This window comes from Acomys russatus, chromosome 7 (assembly GCF_903995435.1).
Source record: "Acomys russatus chromosome 7, mAcoRus1.1, whole genome shotgun sequence".
NCBI lineage: Eukaryota > Metazoa > Chordata > Mammalia > Rodentia > Muridae > Acomys > Acomys russatus.
In genome coordinates, this window is record NC_067143.1 from 58,388,670 (window position 1) to 58,413,336 (window position 24,667).

The 24,667-nt window shown below is 47.0% G+C and overlaps 2 protein-coding genes across 2 annotated transcripts; one reads left to right on the plus strand and one right to left on the minus strand.

Annotated features, from left to right (window-relative positions):
• Positions 1-622: 622 nt before the first annotated feature.
• Nlrp10 (NLR family pyrin domain containing 10) lies at positions 623-4,371 on the minus strand. Its single transcript, XM_051149181.1, has 2 exons — positions 3,993-4,371; positions 623-2,352 (listed from the first exon to the last, which is right to left on the minus strand). Exons 1-2 carry the CDS (start codon positions 4,267-4,269, stop codon positions 623-625), a joined length of 2,007 nt encoding a protein of 668 aa, XP_051005138.1. The 5' UTR covers positions 4,270-4,371.
• Positions 4,372-12,020: 7,649 nt separating this feature from the next.
• Positions 12,021-21,144, plus strand: Eif3f (eukaryotic translation initiation factor 3 subunit F). The gene is made up of 8 exons (XM_051149182.1): positions 12,021-12,425; positions 17,264-17,334; positions 17,559-17,638; positions 17,893-18,030; positions 19,700-19,791; positions 20,182-20,318; positions 20,400-20,513; positions 20,917-21,144. Exons 1-8 carry the CDS (start codon positions 12,050-12,052, stop codon positions 20,992-20,994), a joined length of 1,086 nt encoding a protein of 361 aa, XP_051005139.1. The 5' UTR covers positions 12,021-12,049; the 3' UTR covers positions 20,995-21,144.
• The last annotated feature ends 3,523 nt before the right edge of the window (positions 21,145-24,667 follow it).

The following is a 24,667-nucleotide window of genomic DNA, read 5'->3' on the forward strand; positions in this document are numbered from 1 at the left end:
GAGGAATCTAAAGACTAAATGGGGCTCTTGATTATATCTCAAGTTCCTCAACTATGAGATGAGTTCAGTCAACTCATCATACCTACAACAAGAATCCTTTTCTTCTTCCCTTCTTCTTTATAGAGAGACCAAGAGCAGTAAAGAACACGTGCTCATTCTTGGATCTCCATCATCTTTTCACAAATAAAAGTCAGTTGATGGCGCAGCTGGGGCTAACAGTGATCTATACTGGCACAGAATTAAGTCATGTCAAAGTAAAATAGAATCTCCAAGACCAGTGTGTAGGGCTATGACCGCCCATGACCCACTGCTAATAAAAGAAAGCATGTTAGTGTCTAGAAAGAATGGAAAGCTGCTCTTTATTTAAGAAACACTTGAACACAAATACAGTCGAGGTCTTCCCATTATGCCACAGCATACGATTCCTGCCTTATTAAATTTAAACAGTGTATTTCATTTTTTTTAAAAAGAAGCTAATGTCAGAATTAAAGTCTTCGTCATAAACTTCAGGTGTCCATGGTAAGGGCTGGTTGCTTCCAGTGAGGCATTGAGTATGCTGTGCTAAGTCTCCTGGTCCTCAGTTGTGTAATTCTATTCATCTCTGCGGCCTTCACTCTCTCTTCTACCCATTCATCTGGTCTCTCCTCTCTCCATCCGGTTTAACTCTCTGCCCGCCCCCATCCTCCAGTCTCTCCAAGCAACCATCCTCCTTATCCTTCGCCTCCTTGTACCGCTCTTCTGTGCTTGCCAGGCTGCTGTTTCTAACCTTCCGGGCTGGTTCTTCTGCCCCTTTGCTTTTCCCATTAGAAGCCTTCTTTTGTTTCCTTGTGCGATTATCAGTTTCCAAGAGAGGGCTTTGTACCTGCCCCTTCCCAACGCTGCTGCTCAGTGAAAACGGCTTCCTCTTACCAGAGCTCTTTCCATCTGAACGTTGTATATTGAAAATGACATCTTTCACCTGGATGCCTTGTTTGAGTTTCTTTATTTTAGAATCATAGAGAGAGAGTTCCAAATCCCACGACCTGTTGTACCTTATGGCTTCCATTTTTTCTTTAAAATGTTTCAGATCCTGCCTCACTGAGGGGGAAATTCTAAAGCAGAACTTCAGCCCCAAGCTCAAGGTGCCGTCCGTTTTCAACATGTCAAGCAAGAACTGCAAACTTAGAGTTACTTCTTCGTATTTCTCCAGCTCCACCAGCTTTGCCACTTCTCTGCACGTTGCCTCCCCCAGATGACTCTGGTCCTCCTTCACAAGGAAGGACATGGCGTAGAAAAATTCCTGGAAGCTGACGTGGCAAAAGCTGTAGAGTTTCTTGATGCTAAGCCCCTCGCGGTAGTCAAAGCTGTTCAGGAAAGCAGTGAGGCTAGGGCCATCTAAGCTGTGCTTTCTGAGGAGGTCCTCTTCAAATAGCAGGCGCTGGTGCCGGATCCCCTCCACCGCCAAGGAGCACAGACTCCTCAGAACCTTGTGACGGGTGAGCTCAGAGCTGTCCCCGTTGCCCTCTGTGGGCAGGAAGGTGGACACGTACTCAGTGAAGATGTCTGTACTGTTGTTAGGTGTCTCTGAGACTTCCTGGCCTCTTACCATCTTCATCTTCAGCCAGGAACAGATCACCCAGCAAATGCATGGAACCTGGCATGCTTTGTAGAGAACCGCATTGTTTTGCACAAATTCAAGGGCAGTCCTCGCTTGCTCCTTATCCGTAAAATAGGAGCTGAAATAGCTCTTCCTCTCCTCCTCAGAAAAGCCTAAGACTTGGACATGTCGCCGTTCACCCAGCGTGGGCTCCAGACTCTGCAAAGCTGGAGGCCGAGAGGTAATGAGGAGGGAACATGGTAGCTCCCTCCTCCTAATCAGAATGCGCAGTACGCACTCAGCTCGACTGGACCTCTGTAACTCATCATAGCCATCCAGGATGAACAGGAGGCGCTTAGGCTGCCTCAGAATCTCTGTGACTGGGGCTTGGTCATCTCCGCAACACCAGCAGATGAGACTGGGCAGGTCACACCTGGGCAGCAGGACCACTTCTCTGCAGCTCACATAGAAAACATAATCAAACTGGCCTGGGTACAGGGTCCCTTTGGCCCAGTCCTGCACCAGTTTTTTGACCAGTGTTGTCTTCCCAGTACCGGCAGATCCTTGTATCACCACTATGGGCGGGGTTGAGTTGGACTCCGCCTCCGGAGCAAATAGCGCCTCCACCTGAATAGGATCCAGGTCAGAATAGGAAGGCGATCCACAACTCCCTGAACTGGATGAGGGCACCAGGAGCAGCTTATGGCTGCTGTTAACACGCCAATCTTGCCTCTCTTCCAAGCAGCGCACGTGCTCCATGTAGATTTCTCTGTAATCTGAGTGACACAAATGGGGTTTTGAGTGTTGAATGCAAACAAGAAAAGGCAAAATAAACCCTTCAAACCCTGCATTGGCCCTTTAGTCTCATCTTCTGCCTTCTCTAACTTGCGTGGCTTTGAAGATTGTAGCTGTAGCTTCATAAAGTGAAACTATTGTGCATGCGTGTGGGGCTGAGGGGTGTGTGTAGGGCTTGTTTTGTGTGTGAGTACATTTGTATCTACACATGCTTCTGAGAATGGCCTGACAGAGAGTGTGCACTGTGTGAAGGAAAGGGGGTGTGTACACCTCAGTGTCAGCTCTATGAAATCTCCTCATGGCATGAGGTGAGGACAGAGAGAAGAGACAGGGGGGGGGACTGAAAGCTGATGAAGTAACAGGAGTCTGTTTCTGGTAAAGGGTGGGTCAGAGCGAAAGACCACTAAACAGCTAAACAGGAGCGAAGACTGGGGCCTGTGTTCTCCTGTTTCTCTTGCCTTCCCTTGGCCTCCCCTTCTTTCCCTTCCGTCTCTTTTCTTTCCTCTTCTCTTCCTCCTTCTCCTCTCCCCACCCCCATTTGTATGTATCTGTGCATGCCTGTGTGTGGGTGCATGGACGCATGTTGGAGGCCCGAGGATAACCTCAGGTAAAGGTCCCAAGTGCCACCTTGAGTGTGTGAGTGAGGGTTTCTCATTGAGCTGGGAGTTCATCAAGTAGACTAAGGTGGACTGGCCGGTAAATGCACTAGACCCTCCTGCCTCTGCCTTCCCAACACTGGGATTATAAATGAGACATGGTGTCACACACATCTTTAATCCCAGCACTCTGGAGGCAAAGGCAGGCACCTCTCTATGAGTTCAAAGCCAGCCTGGTCTACAAAGAGCGTTCCAAGACAGCAAGGGCTCTGTTACACAAAGAAACCCTGTCTCCAAAAAAACAAAAAGCAAAAACAACAACAACAAAAGGTAATAAATGCACACCACCACGCCCTCAGCTTTAAATGACAAAACAACAACAAAACAAAACAAAAAACCTGGATTCTGCTGTTTGAACTAAGGCACTCACACCTGTGTTACAAGCACCTACTGACAGCTATCACCTCATCTTGTGTACTCCCGTTGTACAGCATACAAGGTCTCAAGAAAGAGAGGAAACCAAGAAAGATCACAGGTACCAACAGAGGCCCCCGACCTGCACCCCAAAAGAAGGAAGATGTGACTCATTAGGCTCCAGTGCCATCTAGGTTCACGTTAGTCCACAGCCTCGCTGCCCGGCATGAAGCTGGGGAGGTGTGACCCACACACCCTGATGCTGCTCCTTTTCGCTAATGGAAATCACTCCACCAACACTGTGCCCCATCCTTGCGCCCTTTCTGTGTCCCCTCCCCTGCTCCAGCCTCTCCAACATCGCCGCTAAAGGCAGGAGGTGGGGTGCACCAGTGACACGATATCATAAGCCCCTGCCCTCATTCAGCCCGCTGTCTATAATCAGCATCCTTCAGACTCCTTATCTGGAGACTAAGACCCTGGGAGCGCTGGGGATCCCCAAGATGGGGGAGGGGTGTAAGAAAAGGCATGTATTACAGACTGTTCAAGTCTGTGGAGGTGCCTGGGAGTGCCTTTGATGCTGCCCTCACTCCCCTCTCTCGGGCTGCACTCACCATTCAGACAAACCTGGCTGAGGTAGTCCACAAGCTCCATCAAGTTCATGGCCTGCAAGCTTCCGCTCACCACTCTCACAGCGTCCTGTGCTCCGTACATCGAGATGAGTTTCGATGCTAGGTCCACCCGACTCAGACCCTCCAGTTCCCCTCGAGCTAGGTGATACTGGGTTGCATCCCGTAAGTGGAACTTCAGCATCTTGAAACTGTTCTCCTCAAGGTCGTTCAAGGCCCAGAGCAATGCCTCTTGGGAACTCTTGGCCCGTGCCAAGGCCATGGTGCCCAGAGCTCAGCCCAGCCACCTGGAAGCGAGAAATAGTGAGACGGTGCCGAGCGGGAACCAGCCTGGAGATTGCCCAACCGCTCTACCTTCTGGGGTGCTTGGCAGTCTGGAGAGAAGAGGCCCTGGGGTCCGGGGGGGGGGGGGGGGGGGGGGGGGGGGGGTTGGTCGCAACCAGTTATGTGTGACACTCCAGGAAAGGCAAGTGGATGAGACAGCAGGGGAAATTGTCAAGTCATCCCAGCTCTATCAGCTAGCGTGTGTAACTGTCTGGTAACTGGCAAGAAGGGCTCCACTTCCTTCTTGTATACATTTTTGTGTAGGGAACGGAATCTTGTGTATTCCAGGCCAGCCTCAAAGGTTTTTTATAGTTGAGGATGACCTTAAACTTCTGCTCCTTCTGCATCTGCATCCTGAGTGCTGGGATTACTGCCATGCACCACCACACCTGGCTTTATGGGGTGCCCGGGGATTGAACCTAGGGGGTTCATATGTGTTAGTTAACCACTCAACCAACTGAGCAATATCCCCAGCTGCCCATAGGCACTCTTAAGTTACACCCGATGCCTCCTTAACTACCATTAAGAAAATGGTTTTTGTTTTTTACATTTCGAAGGTGAGCCTTCCCCTGGTTGTGAACGTGTCCAGAACTTGTACATATCTGCTGAGACCACAAAGACGGGAAGATAAGAAAGCTGCACCCTCAGTCCACTGCCTCACACACCAGCATCATGAGCTCAGCCACTCGTGGGGTCCAAAGCCTGTCTCCTACGTAGGTAAGGAGACAAGTTCAAACAAGTAAGAAGGGGGCGGATGCTATTGGTGCTTACTTTGTGCCAAGTGACTTCTTCAGCTCAGTGCTTCCTGAAGAGAAGGAGAAGGACAATGATTGACAGGAAACGGTCAGAACCCAGGAGACACATGTTATCTACAGCCATGAGGAATCCATTGTGGAAGTGCGTCTGGAGACGCTCAGAACAGTCTTCAGTAACGGACTTGATGAGACTCACTTATCAGTGTTTTGACTGAATACCAAGGAAAGGAAGAAACCATGTTGGGACACAGGGACTCTTGCCACCGGTCCTGGGCCTGTGTGAAGAAGTGGGACAGCAGAAGCCGGGACACAGAAGTGTCAAGGATTAAAAAAAAAACCTGGGGATCCCCCACGAAGTTCTGGGCGGTTCTGGGGAAGCTAAGTCCAGGAAGACAAGAAAACAACAGCCAAGGAGCACAGGTCCAGTCAAGCTCTGGCTTGAGGAGCTGGAGGTGGGAAGATGACTCAGCTTCTGGGGACAAGAAACAAAAAGCTAGCTGTGCAGGAGCGATGGAGCAGATCCATTTTCAGCTCTGCAGGCTACCTGGGGCCTCTTATCCAAAACCAACCAGTTCTTTATCATCTGGTGGGGTTAGAATTAAAAGTAAAGTGTGATTTCTCAGGCAACAACCCCCTGTCTAAAGGCCCAGTGTTGGGGGTGGTATTTGGAGAGTGGGGGATGGGGTGAGTTGGGAGGGGGAGGGTTAGGGGGTGGGAACCCAGGGTGGGGGATGGGGTGAGTTGGGGTGGGGGGAAGGTTAGGGGGGTGGGAACCCAGGGTGGGGTGGGGACTTCCGTGAGCAGGGAATCAGAGATGCCCACACATCAGATCTGTCCGTTGGCATAATCAATTTTTTTAACCTTATTTTTGACCTTATTTTTCAAGCATTAAACTTGAGGCACAAAGGAGGGTCCAAATGCATGAACTATTATATCACCAAAAGAAAAACAGCACAGAAGATGACACACATCCCTCCCTGAAATCACTTGCCCTCTTTACAACTTGACCCCAGTCTGGACCAGGGCAGTTTCACCAGAGACAAAGGAAGTGGAGCGCTGTCACTATGTCCTCTGCCACTGTACCATTGGTTCAATGTGGTGAAGTCACTGCAGGATGTGCTGTGGCGAAATGAAAAAGGAAGAAAACAGGAATTCTGTGAAATGGAAATATAGACACATTCCTCAATGTGCCTAAAAGGTCAGTTGGCCTAGAGAGCAGAGAGTCCCCTAAATCTCCTAAAATTTGGAGCAGTTTCTCCAAAAAGATTGCTCTCAAGATAAAATGAGCAGTGGGTTGGTAGTTTGACTGATGCCTTTGTCTTTCTGAAAAAGCTATGTAGAGAGAACTGAAGGTGAAAAAGCCAGGAAGTTACCAGAAAACTAGAAATGAAAAGCAAAGAAAATATTTTAGAAGAAACAAGAGAGTAAGACATAAAATATTGAGAACTGCAGCTCTCAGGTGCACAATATCTGCATGCACATAATAATGTGACTGCGGAATCACTGCAGTTTGTACTATAGCCACAGTGAACGGCTATCAGTGCAGGCACTGGAAAGATAACGCCATGCTTAAGAACTCTCTCTGGCTGCTCTTCCAGAGGATCTGGCTTCAATTCCTAGCACCTACATGGCAGCTCACAACCATCTACCCATAACTCTAGTTCCAGCGGATCCAATATCCCTTTCTGACCTCTAAGGGCACCAAGCAGGCACATGGCAAAACACTCATACGCATAAAGTAAATTTTTTAAAATAGAAAGCATAATAATGGAATAGTTAGGATAAAAGATCGACGGATGATGCCTAAAGCTTTGAGTCAAAGAGCAGTTGTGTGTGTGTGTGTGTGTGTGTGTGTGTGTGTGTGTGTGTGTGTGTGTGCTATTTAGAAGTACAGAGATGCAAAGGGGCTAGAGAGACGGTTCAGTGTATAAAAGCATTGTCTGTGTGAGCATGCGCACCTGAGCAGCAAGCTCATATACTCACACCCATGTAAAACAAGAAGTTGGGTGCATGAGGATGGCTGGGACTTGTTGCTCCCTAGCCCGGCTCCAAGCTCAATAGAAGATACTGCCTGAGAGGAACAAGGTGGAGTCAGAACAAGACATCTGACATCCTCTGGCCTGTGCATACACAAAATACACACACTCACACGTGTATATATATACAACACACATAGTGTGTGTGTGTGTGTGTGTGTGTGTGTGTGTGTGTGTGTGTGTGTACACAAAGACATAAGAGACTTAAGTAGTTGTCTTGGGGAAGAGAATAAGGATGTGAGGAGGATGAAAACTGTTTGAAGACACAGACTGTATAATGAGCTGACTTTCTGATCTGTGCACACGCATCACCCTCATAGAGCAATAGGTCATAGATCTTTCCAGAGAAAAGACAGGAGGCAAAGAAGTGGAGATCATGTGTGTAGACAATTTTTTTTTTCAGGAAACTTAGCACTGAAGCGGCTCTGCAGTGATGGGGAAGCACTAGGCCAAGGAAGGGGGTGTTTTTAAATGCCAACAAAACTCATCCAAAGGAGGAGTCAGGACAGAAATCCCAGGGAGGGGCGCGGCATTGAGAACAGGGCTGGATTAGGATCCTAAGCAAAGGCAGAATACAAGCTTAACAGTGAGAAAGGCTGTTGGCTGGAGAGGCAGCTGTGTGGTTTCATGGTCAGAAGATTAGTGTGGGCATGTCGGGCAGGTGCTGTATTCCATATGATGAATGGCTAATGCGATGGCCAAAGAGCCTGAAGGCAGGATCGGTAGAAGAGGGGAAAGCAAGGAAATAAACGCTGCCAGCCCTCTCACCTGTGCACCTTTCCCCCTTCACCAAAGCCCCAGTCACGATGCTCTGTGAGCGCTCCAGGAGTCCAGTGGAATTGGCAGGCATAGGAACTGACTTGCTCAAGGCCTTAGCCAAGCTCAAGCCAGAAGCAGAAACCAGAGCACCAGAGAGCAAGACCAAGAAGCCAAGATGGGGGAAAGAAAAGAAAATGGCATGGCTGCCTAGAGATAGGACGACAAAAAGCAGAGGCCACTTACTGTACCAACGCCAGATCTCAAGGTCTAAGTCACTGTGGCAGAGATTCCTAGTAACACCTAAGTATTTATAGAAACAGGAACTGAGTTTAATAGGAGGGGTGGAGTTAAGAGATGAAACGATGTTAACCCTGTCCTAGCTAGAGACAGAGATGATGACTAAAGAAACTGAGTCCCCTAAAGAAAGAAGATAAAAATGGGGGAAACAGGGACCAAGGATAGAAACAGAGAGAGAGAAAAAGAAGTGAAAGCTAGAAATTATCATAATGAGTGAGTTCACCCAAAAGCAAAAAGAGACAAATGGTATATACTCACTTATATCGAGACACTAGCCCAAGGGGCATGTCCCATAAAAGACTTTACTTACCAGGAAAGTGGGTCAGAGGGGAGGACATCTTATTGGGATTTTAGGTGAGAGAAGCATGGGAAAATGGGGAAATAGAAGGATCCAGAGGGTCCTGGAAACCTTCAAGAAGAACATTATGATGGGCAGATCTGGGTCCTGGGGTCCTGCTCAAACTATGGCACCAGCCAAGGAAAATATAGGCAGTAAACTTCGAACTCCTACCCAGACCTAGCCGATGGACAGGACATTCTCCACCATTGAGTGGTAAGTGAGGTCTGACTTTCATACAAACTCTGGGGCCCCATTTCTGACCATGACCCCTTGATGGGGAGACCTGGTGGCACTCAGAAGAAGGATAACAGGTCACCAAGAAGAGACTTGATACCCTATGAGCATATACAGGGGGAGGAAGCCCCCCTCAGTCACAGACATAGGGGAGGGGAGTAAGGGGAAAATGGGAGGGAGGGAAGAATGGAGGGTACAAGGGATGGGATAACCATTGAGATATAATATGAATAAATAAATAAATAAATAAATAAGTGAAAGAAGGGATACATGGAGACATAACCACATACACAGAGCAGAAAAAAACAGAAAGAAGACTAGAGGAGCGAGGTTCCTTTCAGTCCTTGAGATGAGCTAGGTAAACAGTCTATAGGCCCTCCTTCATATGAGTCCCTGGTAGAGATAAATCCTGTTTTTTTTTTCCCAATCATGATTTCTCAAACATTACTCCCTAGGGTAACTAGAAAGTGACATGCGATGGCTAATTTTGTGTACCCCAACCTTTGGTGCACATTTCACTGAGAGTTTCTGTGAGTCTGCACTTGGCATGAGACTATCATTTGAGTCCATAGTTGACTAAAGCTGACTATGCTCCCTAATGTGGGTGCTCCTCAGCCCATCAGATGAGGCCTGAATAAGAGAGGCCTCCTATGACTGTTTATATGGGCCGTGTTTCCCTCATTTGTGGGTCCTAGAATTTTATTTCTACATATGAAGTTACACACACACAACACACATACACAATACACACACATACGATGATGAAGATGACAATGACAAGAAAGCAGAAAGAAGACAAGGGAAGGGAAAGACTAACAGGAGGAATAAAGGAGCAGAAAAGGTGGTAGTAAATAGCATCCAAGTGTGGAGAATCTACACCAACAAGACAACTCTAAGGAGCTGGGGAGAGGCGCAGCAGATAAGAGCACTTGTTACACAAGCATACAGACTGAGTTAGAATTCCAGCACCCACACCAAAAGCCAGGTGTGGTAGCACAGGAGCCTGTGACCCCAGCATTGTGGATAGTGAAACAGAGAGTCACTGGGCCTTGCTGACTACCAGCCTAGCTCCAGGTTCAGTGGGTGACCCAGTCTCAAGGGAATAAGTCAGAGAATGACAGAGCAGGACACCCAATGGTCTCCTTTAGCCTTTATATGCACACTCGTGACTACACACACACACACACACACACACACACACACACACACACACACACACACAAAGTCTGTGCATATGCCATACACGTAAAAATTTTTTTGTAAAAAGAAAAAGAATGCAGGGCGGTGGCGGCACACACCTTTAATCTCGGCACTCAGGAGGCAGAAGCAGGAAGATCTGTGAGTTGGAGGCCAGCCTCATCTACAGAGCAAGTTTCAGGGCAGCCAAGGATACACAGAGAAATCCTGTCTTGAAAATAAAAGAGAAAAAGGAAAGAAAAAAAAAGAGGGGCTGGAAAGATGACTCAGCGGTTAAGAGCACAGTCTGTTTTTCCAGAGGTCCTGAGTTCAATTCCCAGTAACCACATGGTGGCTCACAGCCATCTATAATGAGATCTGGTGCCCTGTTCTGGCGGGCAGGCACACATGCAGACAGATCATTGTATATATAGTAAATAAATAAATCTTAAAAAAAAAAAAAAGAAAGAAAGAAAGAAAAAGAAAGAGCTTCCCGCACTACTTAATCTGAGAAGGATCGTGGGTTTCCTCTGGCCTTCTGAATCAAATAGAAATGTCGGTTCATGGGGTTGGAGCCTGCTGGCTTTCAGAATTGAGCCAATGCCTTCAGTACTCCTGAATCTCCAGCCTGCTGGCCACAGATAAAAAAAACAAAACAAAAAACAACAAACAAACAAAGAAAAAACCGGTTCATTTAAAAATATCTCATCTTTTATAATCACAATGCCTTTTCTAAAATGTATTTTAATTGTGTATGCCTGTGTCTGAGGGGTATGTACATGTGGGGGGGGCAGAAGAGAGCATGGGTTCCCCTGGAACCAGAGTGCAGGTAGCTGTGAGCCACCCACCAACCACCCCCTTCCCCTTGCTGGACCCGGACTCAGATCCTCTGCAGTAACAGTACTCTCTCTTGCCTGGGGAGCCATTTTTCCACTGCCCCAGATTTTTTATAACATAGTAGTCTTAATAATAGGTCCCTGATCCTGTTTAGAGATCTATCCTTTCTTTTGATCCTGGCATCTAGCCACCAAATAATTTCCTTAAATACACTAGGCCTGCTCTCACTCACTTAAGTCCTCCACACTAACAGCTCACTCCACCAGAAGGGATTTCCCTCCAAAGCCCCAAATAAAAGCTGGCTGCCTGAAGTCTTCAAGTTTCCACCCCAACTTGATTGTGACCTGTCTGGACCTTTCACAACTCCTAATGCCCCCATAACCTTCACTGATCATTTTTTCTCTTAGCACAATTAAATAATAATTATTACGGTGTGTCATAGCACTTTCTAACACAGCGCAGGGTTTACTTAGTACTTTTCTTTCCACAGTAGAAAGCAAACCTTCGCTATTTAGTTCACGTATATATCCAAGCGCCTAAAAGAGTTCCTGGTACATACAAAGCATTTAAATTGTTTGAATGAATATACCTCCTTAGTGATACTTTATGAAGCCATCACAAATAAAGCACTGTTGGCCAGGCATGGTGCCTCATGCCTATAATCCTAGCATTCAGGAAGCAGAGGCAAGGAGATCAAGATGAGTTCAAAGCCAACCTGCGGTATTTAGCGCTCTCCAGAGAGCTTAGACTGCAGAGTATACCATTATCTCAGCACTCGGGAGGCAGAGACAGGAGGATCGCAGCGAGTTCGAGGCTAGCCTGGTCTACAAAGCGAGTCTAGGACAGCCAAGGTTACACAGAGAAACCCTATCTCGAAAAAAAAAACAAAAACAAAACAAATTTTAATTAATTAATTAATTTCAAGGGTGAAACAATGAAACCCCTTTAAGTAACTTTGACATTTAATATCCAATTTAAGTCTAAAAAAGAATTGCACCCTTTACACTACTCTGTGCCGCCATCTAGTGGCAACTATGTAGATTGCTAGTTGTCCCCAACCCCAAGACGGTCCCAAAATTACTAGGAACTACTTTGACCCGCTGCACGCTGAGTGTGCATCGAACAGAAATTAGAGCGCACACAATCTCGCTAAACAACCAGCCGAAAATTTCAGTGTCCAATAGCGGTCAAGAGCTGATTCACGTGGTACAAATTTAGCCAATCAAATTCCTAAGCCTTCCCAACGCATGTCCTTCGGTTCTAGGCTCCCTCTTTCTCGGCAAGATGGCGTCCCCTGCCGTGCCGGCAAACGTCCCTCCTGCCACCGCAGCCGCAGCCCCGGCGCCTGCCGTCATCGCGACCCCGGCTTCAGCCCCGACAGCGCCCACGACATCTCCGGCGCCGGCTGCGACTCCCGCTGCTGCCCCGGTGCCCGTCTCGTCTGACCCTGCGGTAACCACGCCTGCGGCTCCGGGCCAGTCCCCGGCCTCCGCACCAGCCCCTGCGCAGACGCCGGCGCCATCGCAGCCCGGGCCCGCCCTCCCAGGGCCTTTCCCCGGCGGCCGCGTGGTCAGGCTGCACCCTGTCATTTTGGCTTCCATCGTGGACAGCTACGAGCGACGCAACGAGGGAGCCGCCCGAGTGATCGGAACCCTGCTGGGTGAGTGCTGGGAAGATGTTTCCTTCCAGTTTATCTCCCTCCTGTTGGGTTGTTTCCTTCCGTCGCCATTGAACTCTTTGCCATTTTCTATTTTTTGCACCTCCTTGCCGTGGCCTGCCTTCCCAAGTGACTTGAATCCTGCCGAATTACTGTTATGTTGAGCGACAGAAATGTGCAATAAGTAGGTATGAGCTATTGAGTAGGTATTTTAGTATTCCCAACAGCAAAGTACGGACGGTGCATGCTGCCAAAAAGTGAGTTCTAGTGCCAGCAAGACGTTCAAAACCCTTGGCCCCTTTAAATTCAGTGCCCACATTTTCCCTCTTATCCACTGACTAGCCACCATCACCCCAACACACAGAAAAGCACCCATGTAACGGAGAAAGCATATGTCAACAGCTTCCCCCAGTTCAACAAATAAACCAGGTTTATCCAAAACGTATTCTGGATATATGTTTGGCTTTCCTGAAGTTTTCAGACAGACGTCTGCCCCAAGGTCTTCCCTCATACTCGTTTCTGGTGAAATAAGCTTGTTTTTGCTCAGGTCTAAGTTGCTGCTCCAACCCAACCTCCGTCCCCCCTCCCCACCCCCACCCCGCGACCCCGTGTTACAGACTTAGGGGAGTAAATAGTTTCTGTTAAAGTGGTTTGTACTAAAACCACTGAATACATTTCTTTCTCTGGGGACTGCTGCTCCTATCAGACTCGCTCACACTCTGCGTTAGTGACAGCTTTTAAACAGGGCTGGGCCACTCTCGTTGTAGCCATCATTCTTACTAGTTAGTTATCCGTTTACCATGGAGACGATTCAGGTATTGCAAAGAGAACAGGCTAGGTACCCTGAATCCAGCAGTGATTAGCTTTCGTCCTCTGACAAGTCACCAAAGATCTAGTTCCTCCAGGGGCATCTTTGGCAGAAGTTTTTGTGAGAACGAAATGATCACAGAAAGCAACTACTGTCTGGCACCTAAGGTGCACCTGTTGGTCACCATCTGCCACGCAGGAGGCCTTTTTGTCTAGGACAGTGTAGCACTTTAGGAACACTGAGAGTTGATACATTGTCTTTTATCAAAGCGCACTTGGATTTTCTTTGTCACGGTATCTTTTATGCTCCCCGGTTTAGTTCAGTTCTGTAACTGTAATCCCAACTTGCCCTCTCTTTAACCTCTCGCAGTGTTGTTGGCATTGCATAACTGCCCTGTTTACTTCTGGAGCGAATGATTTCTGCATCAGTGAATTGCCGTCTGACAACCACTTTGAGTGTGCTGTCTAATCTCCAGTCTCGTGAGCTACTTAAGTAAAGGAATAAATGTCTACCCGAGGTTTGTGTTTCACCTGTTTATCACAGGAAGGGCAGCTGTAGTCCGTGGATTCTCAGGCAGACTGAATCCTGTTCAGTGCTCCCACTGTTTGAAAATAGCTGTTGATAGAAAAACGAGTGCAGCAATACGTGCTTGGTAGAAACTGGGACTTTTAATTTGTAAAATTAAAATCTTGGGTTTGAATTTGTAAAAGATTTTGTTTGGTTGAATCAAATCAGTGACTTTCACATACCATAAAATTGATAGGTACATAGACTTCAGTATTAGTCAGAGGAACCCTACTGTAACCTTAAACTCAATATAGAAACATAGACCCCATAACTAACACTATAGATGTGATGACTGTTCTGCTAGTGGGGTATCCTGGTGGAACATAGGGCTAACTATTTAGAAGGTTATGAAAGATTCACGGAAAAGATACAAAAGGACGTGGTAAGGGGTAACACATTTTCAAAGTGAATAAAGCCCTTAAATGGACAGAGTCCACATGTGATTCCAAAAAGAGCAAGACTTCAATTTAAATTTTATATTTTTACTACAAGACTTTTTAAATAGTTTTCAATGAATATGCTCATAGGTATAGTTCTTCGTAAGTACTACTAAACTTAGTGCCCATTGTCCCTTAAATAAAACCCTTAGCTATTCAAATTATAGAGCATAAAAATTATTAGAAATATGTTTTAAATATAATAATTGAAAATCCTGAGAATACTAACTTTTTATACATGAATCATGCCAGGAATTTGAAAACTGAGAAACTTATTTGCTTTCACTTTATTTGGTGGTTCAAAAATATATCACTGTTGAAAATTAAACTTTTTTTTTTTTTTTTTAATTTAAAAATGAAACAAGCTGGGCAGTGCTTGCACATGCGTTTAATCCCAGCACTTGGGAGGCAGAGGCAGGTGGGTCACTGTGAGTTTGAGGCTGGCCTGGTCTACAAAGTGAGTCCAGGACAGCCAAGGCTACACAGAGAGACCAAAAATAAATAAATAAATAAAAATGAAAGAAGAAAATTTTTAAAAAGTAAGCTCTTGGCAAGTCCGCTGTGTGAAGAGGTCAGCATCCCAGGCCTGTGGGAGGGGTCAGGAGGTGAAGCCCTCAGTGGTTCTAGACCCCTGCCTCTGGGACAAGAGTCACTGGGAGCTGAGACGACTACCCAGTCTCATCTCAGGAGGCTCTTGAGCTGTGCTCTTCCAAAGCTGAGACCAGGGAACAGAAAATGTGGCCACTTTGTGGAGAGCAGTAGACTTGAGCGCCGCCTGTGGGACAGATGGACGGCATTCTAGTACAGTGGAAGCACTTGAGAAGTTGGCGCAGAGGGGCGGGAGAGAGAGACGTAGGCCGTGGTGTGATCAGAAGTGCAGCATCAGAGGGCGATTGTGGCGCATTTCTAGACCTTCAGTTGTGCATAGATGGAAAATGATACAGAGTTTGAGTTGGGCTTGGTATATATTGCTTCAGAGATGCCATTGAGTGTGGCAGTGGGTTTGTCAAGGAGAAAATTGAGTGAGCAAGACTGCCAACAGTGTTCACCAGCCTGACGTTGGTTTAATTCCCAGAATCCACGTGGTAGGTGAAAACCAGCTTTGGCCAATTGTCCTCTGCTCTCTATAGGCAGGCATTTGCACATGTACACCCACAATCAGTCAGTGTAAAGAAAGAGAAAACTTAACAATAAGTGTGATAAGGAAAATGAATGAGATGTAGATGAGTATTTCCCAGCCACCACAAGATAAGTAACTGAAATCCTAAGAGAAGGTTCATGAAGTTACCTCCCACAAGGATTGACAGCTGGGTTTAAAAAAAAGAAAATGTCGGAAATATTTTCAGCTTTGTGTGAAGTCTCTCAGCTACTTAACTCTGCCTTAAGAAGAAGAGGAGAAGCAGCCATAAATAATGCATAAGAGATTGGGCACATAAACATTTATTAGCTGAAATGTTTGTGGGTCAGGACTTGACCTAGAAAAGGAGCATAGAGCAAAAACTAGAACGCTAAGAATCCTGGAAACCCGAAGTGTCAGAGGAGGAGCCAACAGATTGGGAAGAGATGGGAGAAAACTGGAAGAGGCTCTGTCTTAAGACTAGTGTGGAGGCACTAAGAAGAAAGGCTCTGAAGTGGAGGAAGCAGTCACAACAGTCAGTTGTTGATGAGTGATCAGGATACCTGTGTATTTATGCCCTAGCAGACAAGACTAGCCACTAGCAGGAACATGTTACAGCGGGTTGGGGTCGGCAGTGAGGTTGGGACCCAAGGCCCAGCGAGATCCAGGAACTGCTATGGGAGTGAAGGTCGGAGCACAAGGTCATGTTTACACTGATGTCGAAGTAGATTCACAGGCAGAGAGGCCTAAAGGCCTCACCCTGAGAGCTGTTCACAGTGGCGCTAGGCTGATCTGTTAGCAGTCTGTGTAGGCATTAACGTCTTCAGCGAGCTGTGCTGGTGAACATTCAGGGCCAACCTCCAGAGGGTGGTTCTCAGCCTGTGGGTCACAGCCTCCAGAGCGGTGGTTCTCAATCTGTGGGTCACAACCTCCAGAAGGTGGTTCTCATCCTGTGGGTCACAACCTCCAGAGGGTGGTTCTCAATCTGTGGGTCACAACCTCCAGAGCGGTGGTTCTCAGCCTGTGGGTCACAACCTCCAGAAGGTGGTTCTCAGCCTGTGGGTCACAACCTCCAGAAGGTAGTTCTCAGCCTGTGGGTCACAACCTCCAGAGCGGTGGTTCTCAGCCTGTGGGTCACAACCTCCAGAGAATGGTTCTCAGCCTGTGGGTCACAACCTCCAGAGAATGGTTCTCAGCCTGTGGGTCACAGCCTCCAGAGCGGTGGTTCTCAGCCTGTAGGTCACAACCCCTTTGGAGGTCTAAGGACCCTTTCACAGGGAGTAACTAAAGACCATGGGAAAACACAGATTTATGTTACTATTCATAACAATACTAAAATTACAGTTACAAAGTGGCAATAAAAATAATTTATGGCTGGGGTCGGGGTCACAACAACCGGAGGAACTGTATTAAAGGGCTGCAGCATGGGGGGCTGAGAACCGCTCCTCCAGACAGTGAAGAGTGGGTCCTATGGGGCAGGGCTAGTAAAGGGAATTTACAGGAGGAGGAACCGTGTGAAGGGAAACTTAACCCTGCTTGGTAATAGAAGGGAGAATTGGGGTTACTCCACAGTTTCAGTCTCTGGAAATACTGGTCTGTTGACGCTGAACTTGGGGCTTATGTGTTGGCTTCATGTTTGCTGACTCTGAGATCTGAGGAACAGCTTAGTTAATAGAGCACTTGGCTGCCATGCACGAAGCCCTGAGTTCACTCCCCAGCCACAGAAGCCAGGTGTCATGATGCACACCTGTAATCCTAGCACTCGGCTGGTGGAGACATGAGGCTTGGGGGTCTTGTTCATCTTTAGTTACATAGAACCTGCCTCAAAAAATGAGAAAGAAGGAAAATAGTCAGAGGCTGTGGGCTGTGGGATCCCAGGATTATGTAACACCTGGCTGTTCTCTCTTTACAGGAACTGTTGACAAGCACTCAGTGGAAGTCACCAACTGCTTTTCAGTGCCACACAATGAGTCAGAAGATGAAGTGAGTTGAGTGGAGTTAAGCAGCCTCTGTGTGGTTCTTGATAGCCACTCCCCTGCCAGCCTCCCTCGAGGCCCCACTGTGCTCCGTGTAGCCAGAGCTGCAGCTGAAGCACTGCTTTCCCTGTGGAGTCAGGCCTCTTCATCCGCTGGGGGTGGTCACTCTTCCTGTTCACTTCTGGTGCATGCTTCCAGCTTCCTAACTTCCTCCCCCGCCTTCCCTCTTAGGTGGCTGTTGACATGGAGTTTGCTAAGAATATGTATGAATTGCACAAAAAAGTCTCCCCAAATGAGCTCATCCTAGGCTGGTAAGTTTGGGAGGGTGGGTGTGGATGCGAAGTCTACATCGTTAGCAGACTAGATCTTGTCTTTTCCCTTTCAGAGATAGAATGTTCAGAGCATGTGACCTATAAACTCAGTATAGTGCTGATCCTGTAAAGTCAAGAATATGTATTGTCAATTACTGCTATATAGGGGATCAGAACCTCACAGACACCCTCACCGTATTATATTAGATATTGGCATCAGATGTTGTGCATCTGTAATTGCTCTTGTTTTCCAGGTATGCGACAGGCCATGACATCACGGAACATTCAGTGCTGATCCATGAGTACTACAGCCGGGAAGCCCCAAACCCCATTCACCTCACTGTGGACACAGGTCTCCAGAATGGGCGCATGAGCATCAAGGCCTACGTCAGGTGAGTCCGGGGCAGTAGGAGCGCTTAAGAGGACCTGTTAGCCAGTCATGGTGACACATGCCTTTAATCCCAGCACTCATGGAGTCAGAGGCAGGCAGATCAATGTGAGTTCAAGAAGCCAGCCTGTTCTACAAAGCGAGCTAGCCAAGGCTACACAGAGAAACCCTGTCTCAAAAAAAAAAAAAAAAAAAAAAAGATGATATCCCACAGCTACCCGACTCAGGTCTAATTCTTCAGTTCGTTTTCTCTTCAGGAACTTCATTCATCTTTTGAAAGCTGTTATTAGCGACCTTTCTGAAGCAGTCTGATCCCATAATTTACACTTACTGGTCTTACTTAGACTGGAGTACTTGTTGCTTTTAACCATTCCAAATGGTAGTGCCTTTAGTATATAAATAAACTACCATGTTTTGTTTGTGTCATCTTTCTAGAGCGAACAGTCCTTACATGATATGTTTACCATGGTCTTTCTGTGACCTGTTCATTGCTTTTCTCGATTACTGTTAGTTTTTCGTTGTCTTAGTTTGCTTTCTGTTGCTGTGATAAAACACTGACCAAAGCCAGACGTGGTGGAGCACACCTATAATCCCAGCACTCAGGAGGCAGAAGCAGGCAGATCGCTGTGAGTTTGAGGCCAGCCTGGTCTACAAAGCGAGTCTAGGATAGCCAAGGCTACACAGAGAAACCCTGTCTCAAAAAACCAAAAAAATAAAAAATACAAAAATAACACTGACCAAAACCAATTTGGGAAGGAAGGGGCTTATTTCATCCCACAGGTCGCAGTCTATTGTTGAGGGAAGTCAGGGTGGGAGCCCGAAGCAGAACCATGGAGTGATGGTGCTTCCCCTGGCTTGCTTACACTGTTTCCTGACTCCACTCAGGACTATCTGCCCAAAGGTGGCACATCAACCGTCAGTTAAGAAAATGCCCTACAGACTTGCCAGCAGGCCAGTCTAGTGGAAGAATGGCGGATCTCCCCAGATGACCCTAGCTTATGTCAAGTTGACAAAAAATCCTGACTAGCATATCCATTATTCCTAGGACTTTAGCACAGTATCATAAACTAGAGGGCGCTGGCCTTGTTTGGAATCAGCCTTTAAGCCGGGATTAAGTACACTTTTGGACAATAGCATTGTAGTGTTGATGTGTAGAACTTGCTGGTAGCTCCCGTGTTGTTTGTCAGGGCTTGCTGGGGAAGACTTTAGTGGCTGCGGAAGGAAGAGCTTATTACTACAACTGAGCTCTCTCCTTCACCCCCTCTTAGTCTCTACAAACAGCCCCAAAGTTCAGGTGAAAATGCAGAGCTGAAATAGTAAAAAAAAATAATTTTAGGGAAGTTACTTCTGGCACCCAGTCTAGTGGTTTGGGGCATGAATCAGTTTAGACTTTCACTGATAAAGAAAGGCTCAGGCCCAGAAAAGGTCGCTGTGGTATGTTTGGTTTGCTTTCCTTGGAAATGGGTGACTGGGCAGCCAAGAACATCCAGAGTCCTGTTCTCATCACTGGCATTATGATATAAGAGGCCAGGCCAAAGAGAAAAAGGAAAGTTTGCTCTCAAGCTCTTTCCGGGGCAGTGGAAGGTATGAACTTCTGTGACTGCTTCCCCAACCCAGTCTACACAGGAAACCGCTCCCAGGGCATCTGTTTACCTTTTCTGCTCCTTCCCCAGCACGCTAATGGGTGTCCCCGGGAGGACCATGGGAGTGATGTTCACCCCTCTCACGGTGAAGTATGCCTACTATGACACTGAGCGCATCGGAGGTGAGTTTCCTTCCCCTCTGTGCACGCTTAGAGACCTTGGGGGTCAAGGGAAGGAGCTGTTTCTCTGTGGCAAAAATGGAGCACTTGGGTGCCTTAAAGAACACTGATCTGAGATTTATGCCGAGTGGAAGTTGAGGGATTGTTCAGGGTAGGAAACTGTCAGTGTCACAGGCCACATAATCGTCCGTGTGAGGTCAGAACCAGTGGTCAGCATGCCAGGTAGAGAGCTGAGCTCTCCAAAGGAGGAAAAGTCTGTGAGGGATGAGCAGCAGGAATTTTGGGGAGCTGACTGCATCCAGAGGACATGAAAAGTGTTAGTAGGTGGTTAGAGACCTTTTTCCTCTTGTCGTGACTAAGTTTTCTCTGTTGCCTCTTACTGCCTGCCTGCAGTTGACCTCATCATGAAGACATGCTTTAGCCCTAACAGGGTGATTGGACTCTCAAGTGACTTACAGCAGGTGGGAGGGGCCTCAGCTCGCATCCAGGATGCTCTAAGCACTGTATTGCAGTATGCAGAGGATGTGCTGGTGAGAAGGGGCCACCTCCCTGCGGGGTCTGCTGGTGACAGTGCCTGACAGGGCCTCATTGAGTCTTTGTTTTATGCTCAGTCCGGAAAAGTGTCAGCTGACAACACCGTAGGCCGCTTTTTGATGAGCCTGGTTAACCAAGTTCCCAAGATAGTTCCTGATGACTTTGAGACGATGCTCAACAGCAACATCAATGTAAGTGCCGTGGCTGTACCTGGGAGTTGGGTAGAGGAACTGCCACTGTAGTCCAGGTTGTAGGCAGTACAGTATGCTCTCCCCTGACTGCCTGTCTCAAGTGCACTGGTATTGCCATGACTTGTTAAGTAGACTTGCTACAATTCAAGGTAACAAAGATAGTTCCTAGTTTCTCCCATCCTTGTTCACAGGACACATCACCTGTACCCCACAGGTCTCCACTACAGTCCCCTGTAAGCACATTCCCCTCCTGGCTCCCACCTTCAACCCTGCTCTGACTGTCCCCGCTGGCACTTCCCCAGGGCTCTTCATAGCTAGCATCCACATGAGAGCTGGCCGGCACCGGCCTTTCTGTCACCGTCCCACTCAGCCCCTCACTCACTGTTTGTCCTTTCTCTTCCAGGATCTGCTGATGGTGACCTACCTGGCCAATCTCACCCAGTCACAGATTGCCCTCAACGAGAAACTCGTAAACCTGTGAACAGGCCCCAAAAGGCACTTGTGCTGGTCTTGGCTTCACCACAGGACTAGACAGAAGTGGAGGCACAGGAGTCTTTGTGGTCCTGAGTCACAGTGACTCAGTCAGCTGCTTGTGACTTCAAATAAACATAGTCTACCTTTTCTAACCGAACTGTATCTGATGTGAGTTTATGGTTGGCTGAAAGAAGGAAACGTGTTCTTGAGCTCACAGAAGCCAAGGAGTGGGCACTCTAGCTGGCTGTGTGTTGGCATGACTCACCAGCAGTGGTTGCACCCACAGCCTAGGCCCACACCAGAGTGCCTTCTTGGCATAGTGATGCTTTTTTTTCTTAGGACCATAGCAAATGGGATCTTCAAAATCGTTTCAGGTTTTTTTTTTTTTTTTTTTGGGTTTTTTTTTTTTTTTGTTTCATTTTTTCCTCCATTGGCACCTTGCTGGGTGGTAGTTCGGGGAGTTGCCCTGTGCATGGTGTGGAAGGACCTGGAGATGTGCTAGTGAGCTGGAGCAGGGGGCAGGAAACCTCCACGGTGAGGAATGTCCACCTTCCAGACTCCTCCATCTGGAAAGGTGTCCTCATACAGACACAGGTGTGATATGCATGTGCCTAACCAAACCAAAAAGCCAAAGCATGATGAACTTAAACCACAGCAACGGCCGCTCCCTTAGAGGTGCTGGGGGGCAGGCGAAGAGAAGCAAGTGTGGGTTAGTGACTAGTCCGTGTGAAGGTGGGCAGCAGGTTAATGGGTCTAAACAGAGTTGGTATGAATTGATGTTGTTAGGGCCATAGTTTTCATTATTGCCTAACTTCATTCTAAACTTCTTAGACACTGTGTTTAAATAAGAGAAAAAATACATTGAAAGTGATGTGATGGGGGGGTTGGTTTTGTTTTTTACGGAAGAGAACTAAAATGCTAAGAAGTACGGGGCTGTAACTGTGGAATGCCTAGGGTGCATGGAGCTCTGGGAAGGGGGGGTGGGTGTTCATCTCCAGCACACATAAAATTGGATAATGGCACACCTATAATCCCAACCAGGGAGGAAGGGAACCGGAGACTCAAAAATTGAAGCTTATCCCCAGCTGTGTGTGAGTGTGGCACCTCCCTGAACAGCATCAGATCCGGTTCAAAAGCCCAACAGACAGAATGCTAATGAGAAATACAGAAGGTAATTGCTTAAAGACAGCATATTCTCAGATAAAAGTGTAAGTTTTCCCTAAAGTAAATTACATACTTGTCACAATTCCAATAAAATGCAGGGTACTTTGATTTGGACAGGTTGTTTCTAAGTGGTGTTTTGTTTTTTGAAAAATGGCTTCCAAACAATTTCTGCAGAGAATACTACTCCTGCCTGAGAACTGTGACCACAGCAGAATGTACTGACTCAGAACCACAGGCCAGGCATTCCAGGGGGGGGTTCTGAACGGACCCACAGGGAGAACTTCCTGAGCACGGAGACTCTCTCTATGAGCTATTCTTTGTAGAGGCTGAGATCCTATAGCCCCTTAAAATGTTTGACTGGGAAAATATACAAATAGTGCAAGTACAAAGCTGGGGACATATTTGGAATTCCTATAAAGACCTACCATTCTAGTCACAGAATTCCCACAGCCTATTTCTTTGGTTTAAGTTTTTGTTTACTTTTTCAAGGCGAGGTCTTACTATTTGCTTTGGCTATCCTGGCACCCACTATGTAGTCTAGGTTGTCCTTGAACTCACAGAGAGGCCCCCTCCTCTGCCTTAGGAAAACGCTGGGATCAAAGTCATGCACCACTACAACTGGTCCCACAAGCAGTTTTTTAAAGGCCAATTATCTGCTAGGTGTAGAGATACAAATAGTTCACATGCCTACACTCACACACAAATATTCATGATGTCACTGATTAAAAACAAGATGTCATCTTAGCATGTTTTCTGTCTTATGAATGGCCAGCAGTGACAGCCAGAGAAAGGGAAGTATGACACATGCTCTGGCAGGTGGGTAGCCTGTGTTGCAGTGTTTTGAATTTTTATTTATCAAAATCACAAATATTCTTAACCTGGGAACTCATGTGTTTGTGTGTGCATGTACTCATATATTCTGTAGATGGCCTGATATGATTTTGACAATATAGTACATAAATAGTTAAAGCTATTATAAAGACAAGGGCATGTAGTTTTATGACATACTCCTAAAATGCAATTCTGTGCAGTTAAGAATGAGACAGTTCCTTACATGTTGATGTAAACGGTCTAACAGATAAAGTGGGATCTGTGTTTGTCATGGTGTGCATGAAGGGAAATGATAGTAATGCCTAGAACATGGCTGAAAGTATGTTCAGTGGCTGTCATGTTGGACCCACACTCAGTAACGCAAGCTCTGGCCCCAGTGTTCTCTCCCAGGAGGGAAGCAGTAGCAGCAGTGGTGTCTAGGCTATGAACTATCCCTGCCTGTCCCTTGATGATGAGTATGATTCATCTTGGTCCATACATCTCAAAACGATCTTTTCTGTCTGGTTGGCATCTGCTAGCTCTGTGTATATTCTGTCCCCTGGTGGTGGTTGTCATCTCTGCCATGGTCTCTCCATGCTATGACATTAGTCCTGCCTATGACAGGCTACCAGTTGCATTGTTCTAATGGGCTTTCTCAGTCATGACCACTAGAGGGCATGTTTACGTAATTTAGAAGCCCCTGACTACCCTAAGGTTGCCCAGGAAAAGAATGAAAAAAAAGAAAGATGCCTTGTATTTTGGAGATGCCAAGACAGTGTGAACTGAATGGCCAAGGCTTCTGGACAAGCTTCCTTTAGTCAGCTGGGAGTGACAGAACGATTATACAAAGAATGTTCTGTCTTCACCCCCAAATTACTTCAAGTAGACATGTAAGCTACTTCAAAACTAGACCATAATGCATAATACAACCTAGGCCCCTCTATATAGAAATCCTGAGGAGCTGGGCGTGGTGGTGCACACCTGTAACCCCAGCTCTCAGGGAGGCTGAGGCAGAGGGATCTCTTGAATTTGAGGCCAACCTGGTTACACAGAGAAACTGAGCCTCAAAAAGGAAAAGAAATCCTGAGGGTTGATAGGCACAGGAGCCATTACAACCCAGCCATGACTACTTCAGTGAAAATGTCTGGGCAACGGAAAGTGCAGTTAGTAGGTGGCTTTGGGGACCTTCTATATGGCACTAGTTTGGAGCAGTAAATATGAGGCTTTTGCCATATACTGGAGATTGGTGATATGAGGGAGGACTGTGTCTAGAGATCTTAGAAAAGTCGCTCTATTGATGATATAAGGGATAGATTGTTACTGTTATCTGAAAATATAAGCCATCGCTCTGGACATAAAAGTCCATCTGGCTGAGGAGCATACATTCGGACCACTGAAAGCTTGTGCAACAATGGCGAGCAAAGCTGTGTGTGTGCAAGGAGATCTGTGGAGGTTGCCGCAAGAAGCTTCCATCTACAAATCAGTCATTGAGTGTGTTTTTCACAAGAGATGCTTTCTCTGGCCATGGACATGAGAAAGACCTATACCACCTGGTACTGCTGCCATTGTCTACCCCGTATTCCTTTTCCCCAGACTTGTATCCTAAGCCTTGCTGCGTCAGGCTTTCATCAGCCAGTCAAATCACAGTTGATTGCCCAGTGGAACATGTGGATTCTTAGCTCATATTGTCACCCTACTTGTAAAGT

Bases quoted from the DNA above. Each gene is read 5' to 3' on its own strand.
- Nlrp10 (XM_051149181.1), bottom strand. From the start codon at position 4,269: ATGGCCTTGGCACGGGCCAAGAGTTCCCAAGAGGCATTGCTCTGGGCC. The intron at 2,353-3,992 runs GTGAGTGCAGCC...TGTGTCACTCAG, and splicing joins CAGCCAGGTTTGTCTGAATG to ATTACAGAGAAATCTACATG.
- Eif3f (XM_051149182.1), top strand. From the start codon at position 12,050: ATGGCGTCCCCTGCCGTGCCGGCAAACGTCCCTCCTGCCACCGCAGCC. The intron at 18,031-19,699 runs GTGAGTCCGGGG...CTCCTTCCCCAG, and splicing joins AGCATCAAGGCCTACGTCAG to CACGCTAATGGGTGTCCCCG. The intron at 20,319-20,399 runs GTGAGAAGGGGC...TTTTATGCTCAG, and splicing joins AGTATGCAGAGGATGTGCTG to TCCGGAAAAGTGTCAGCTGA.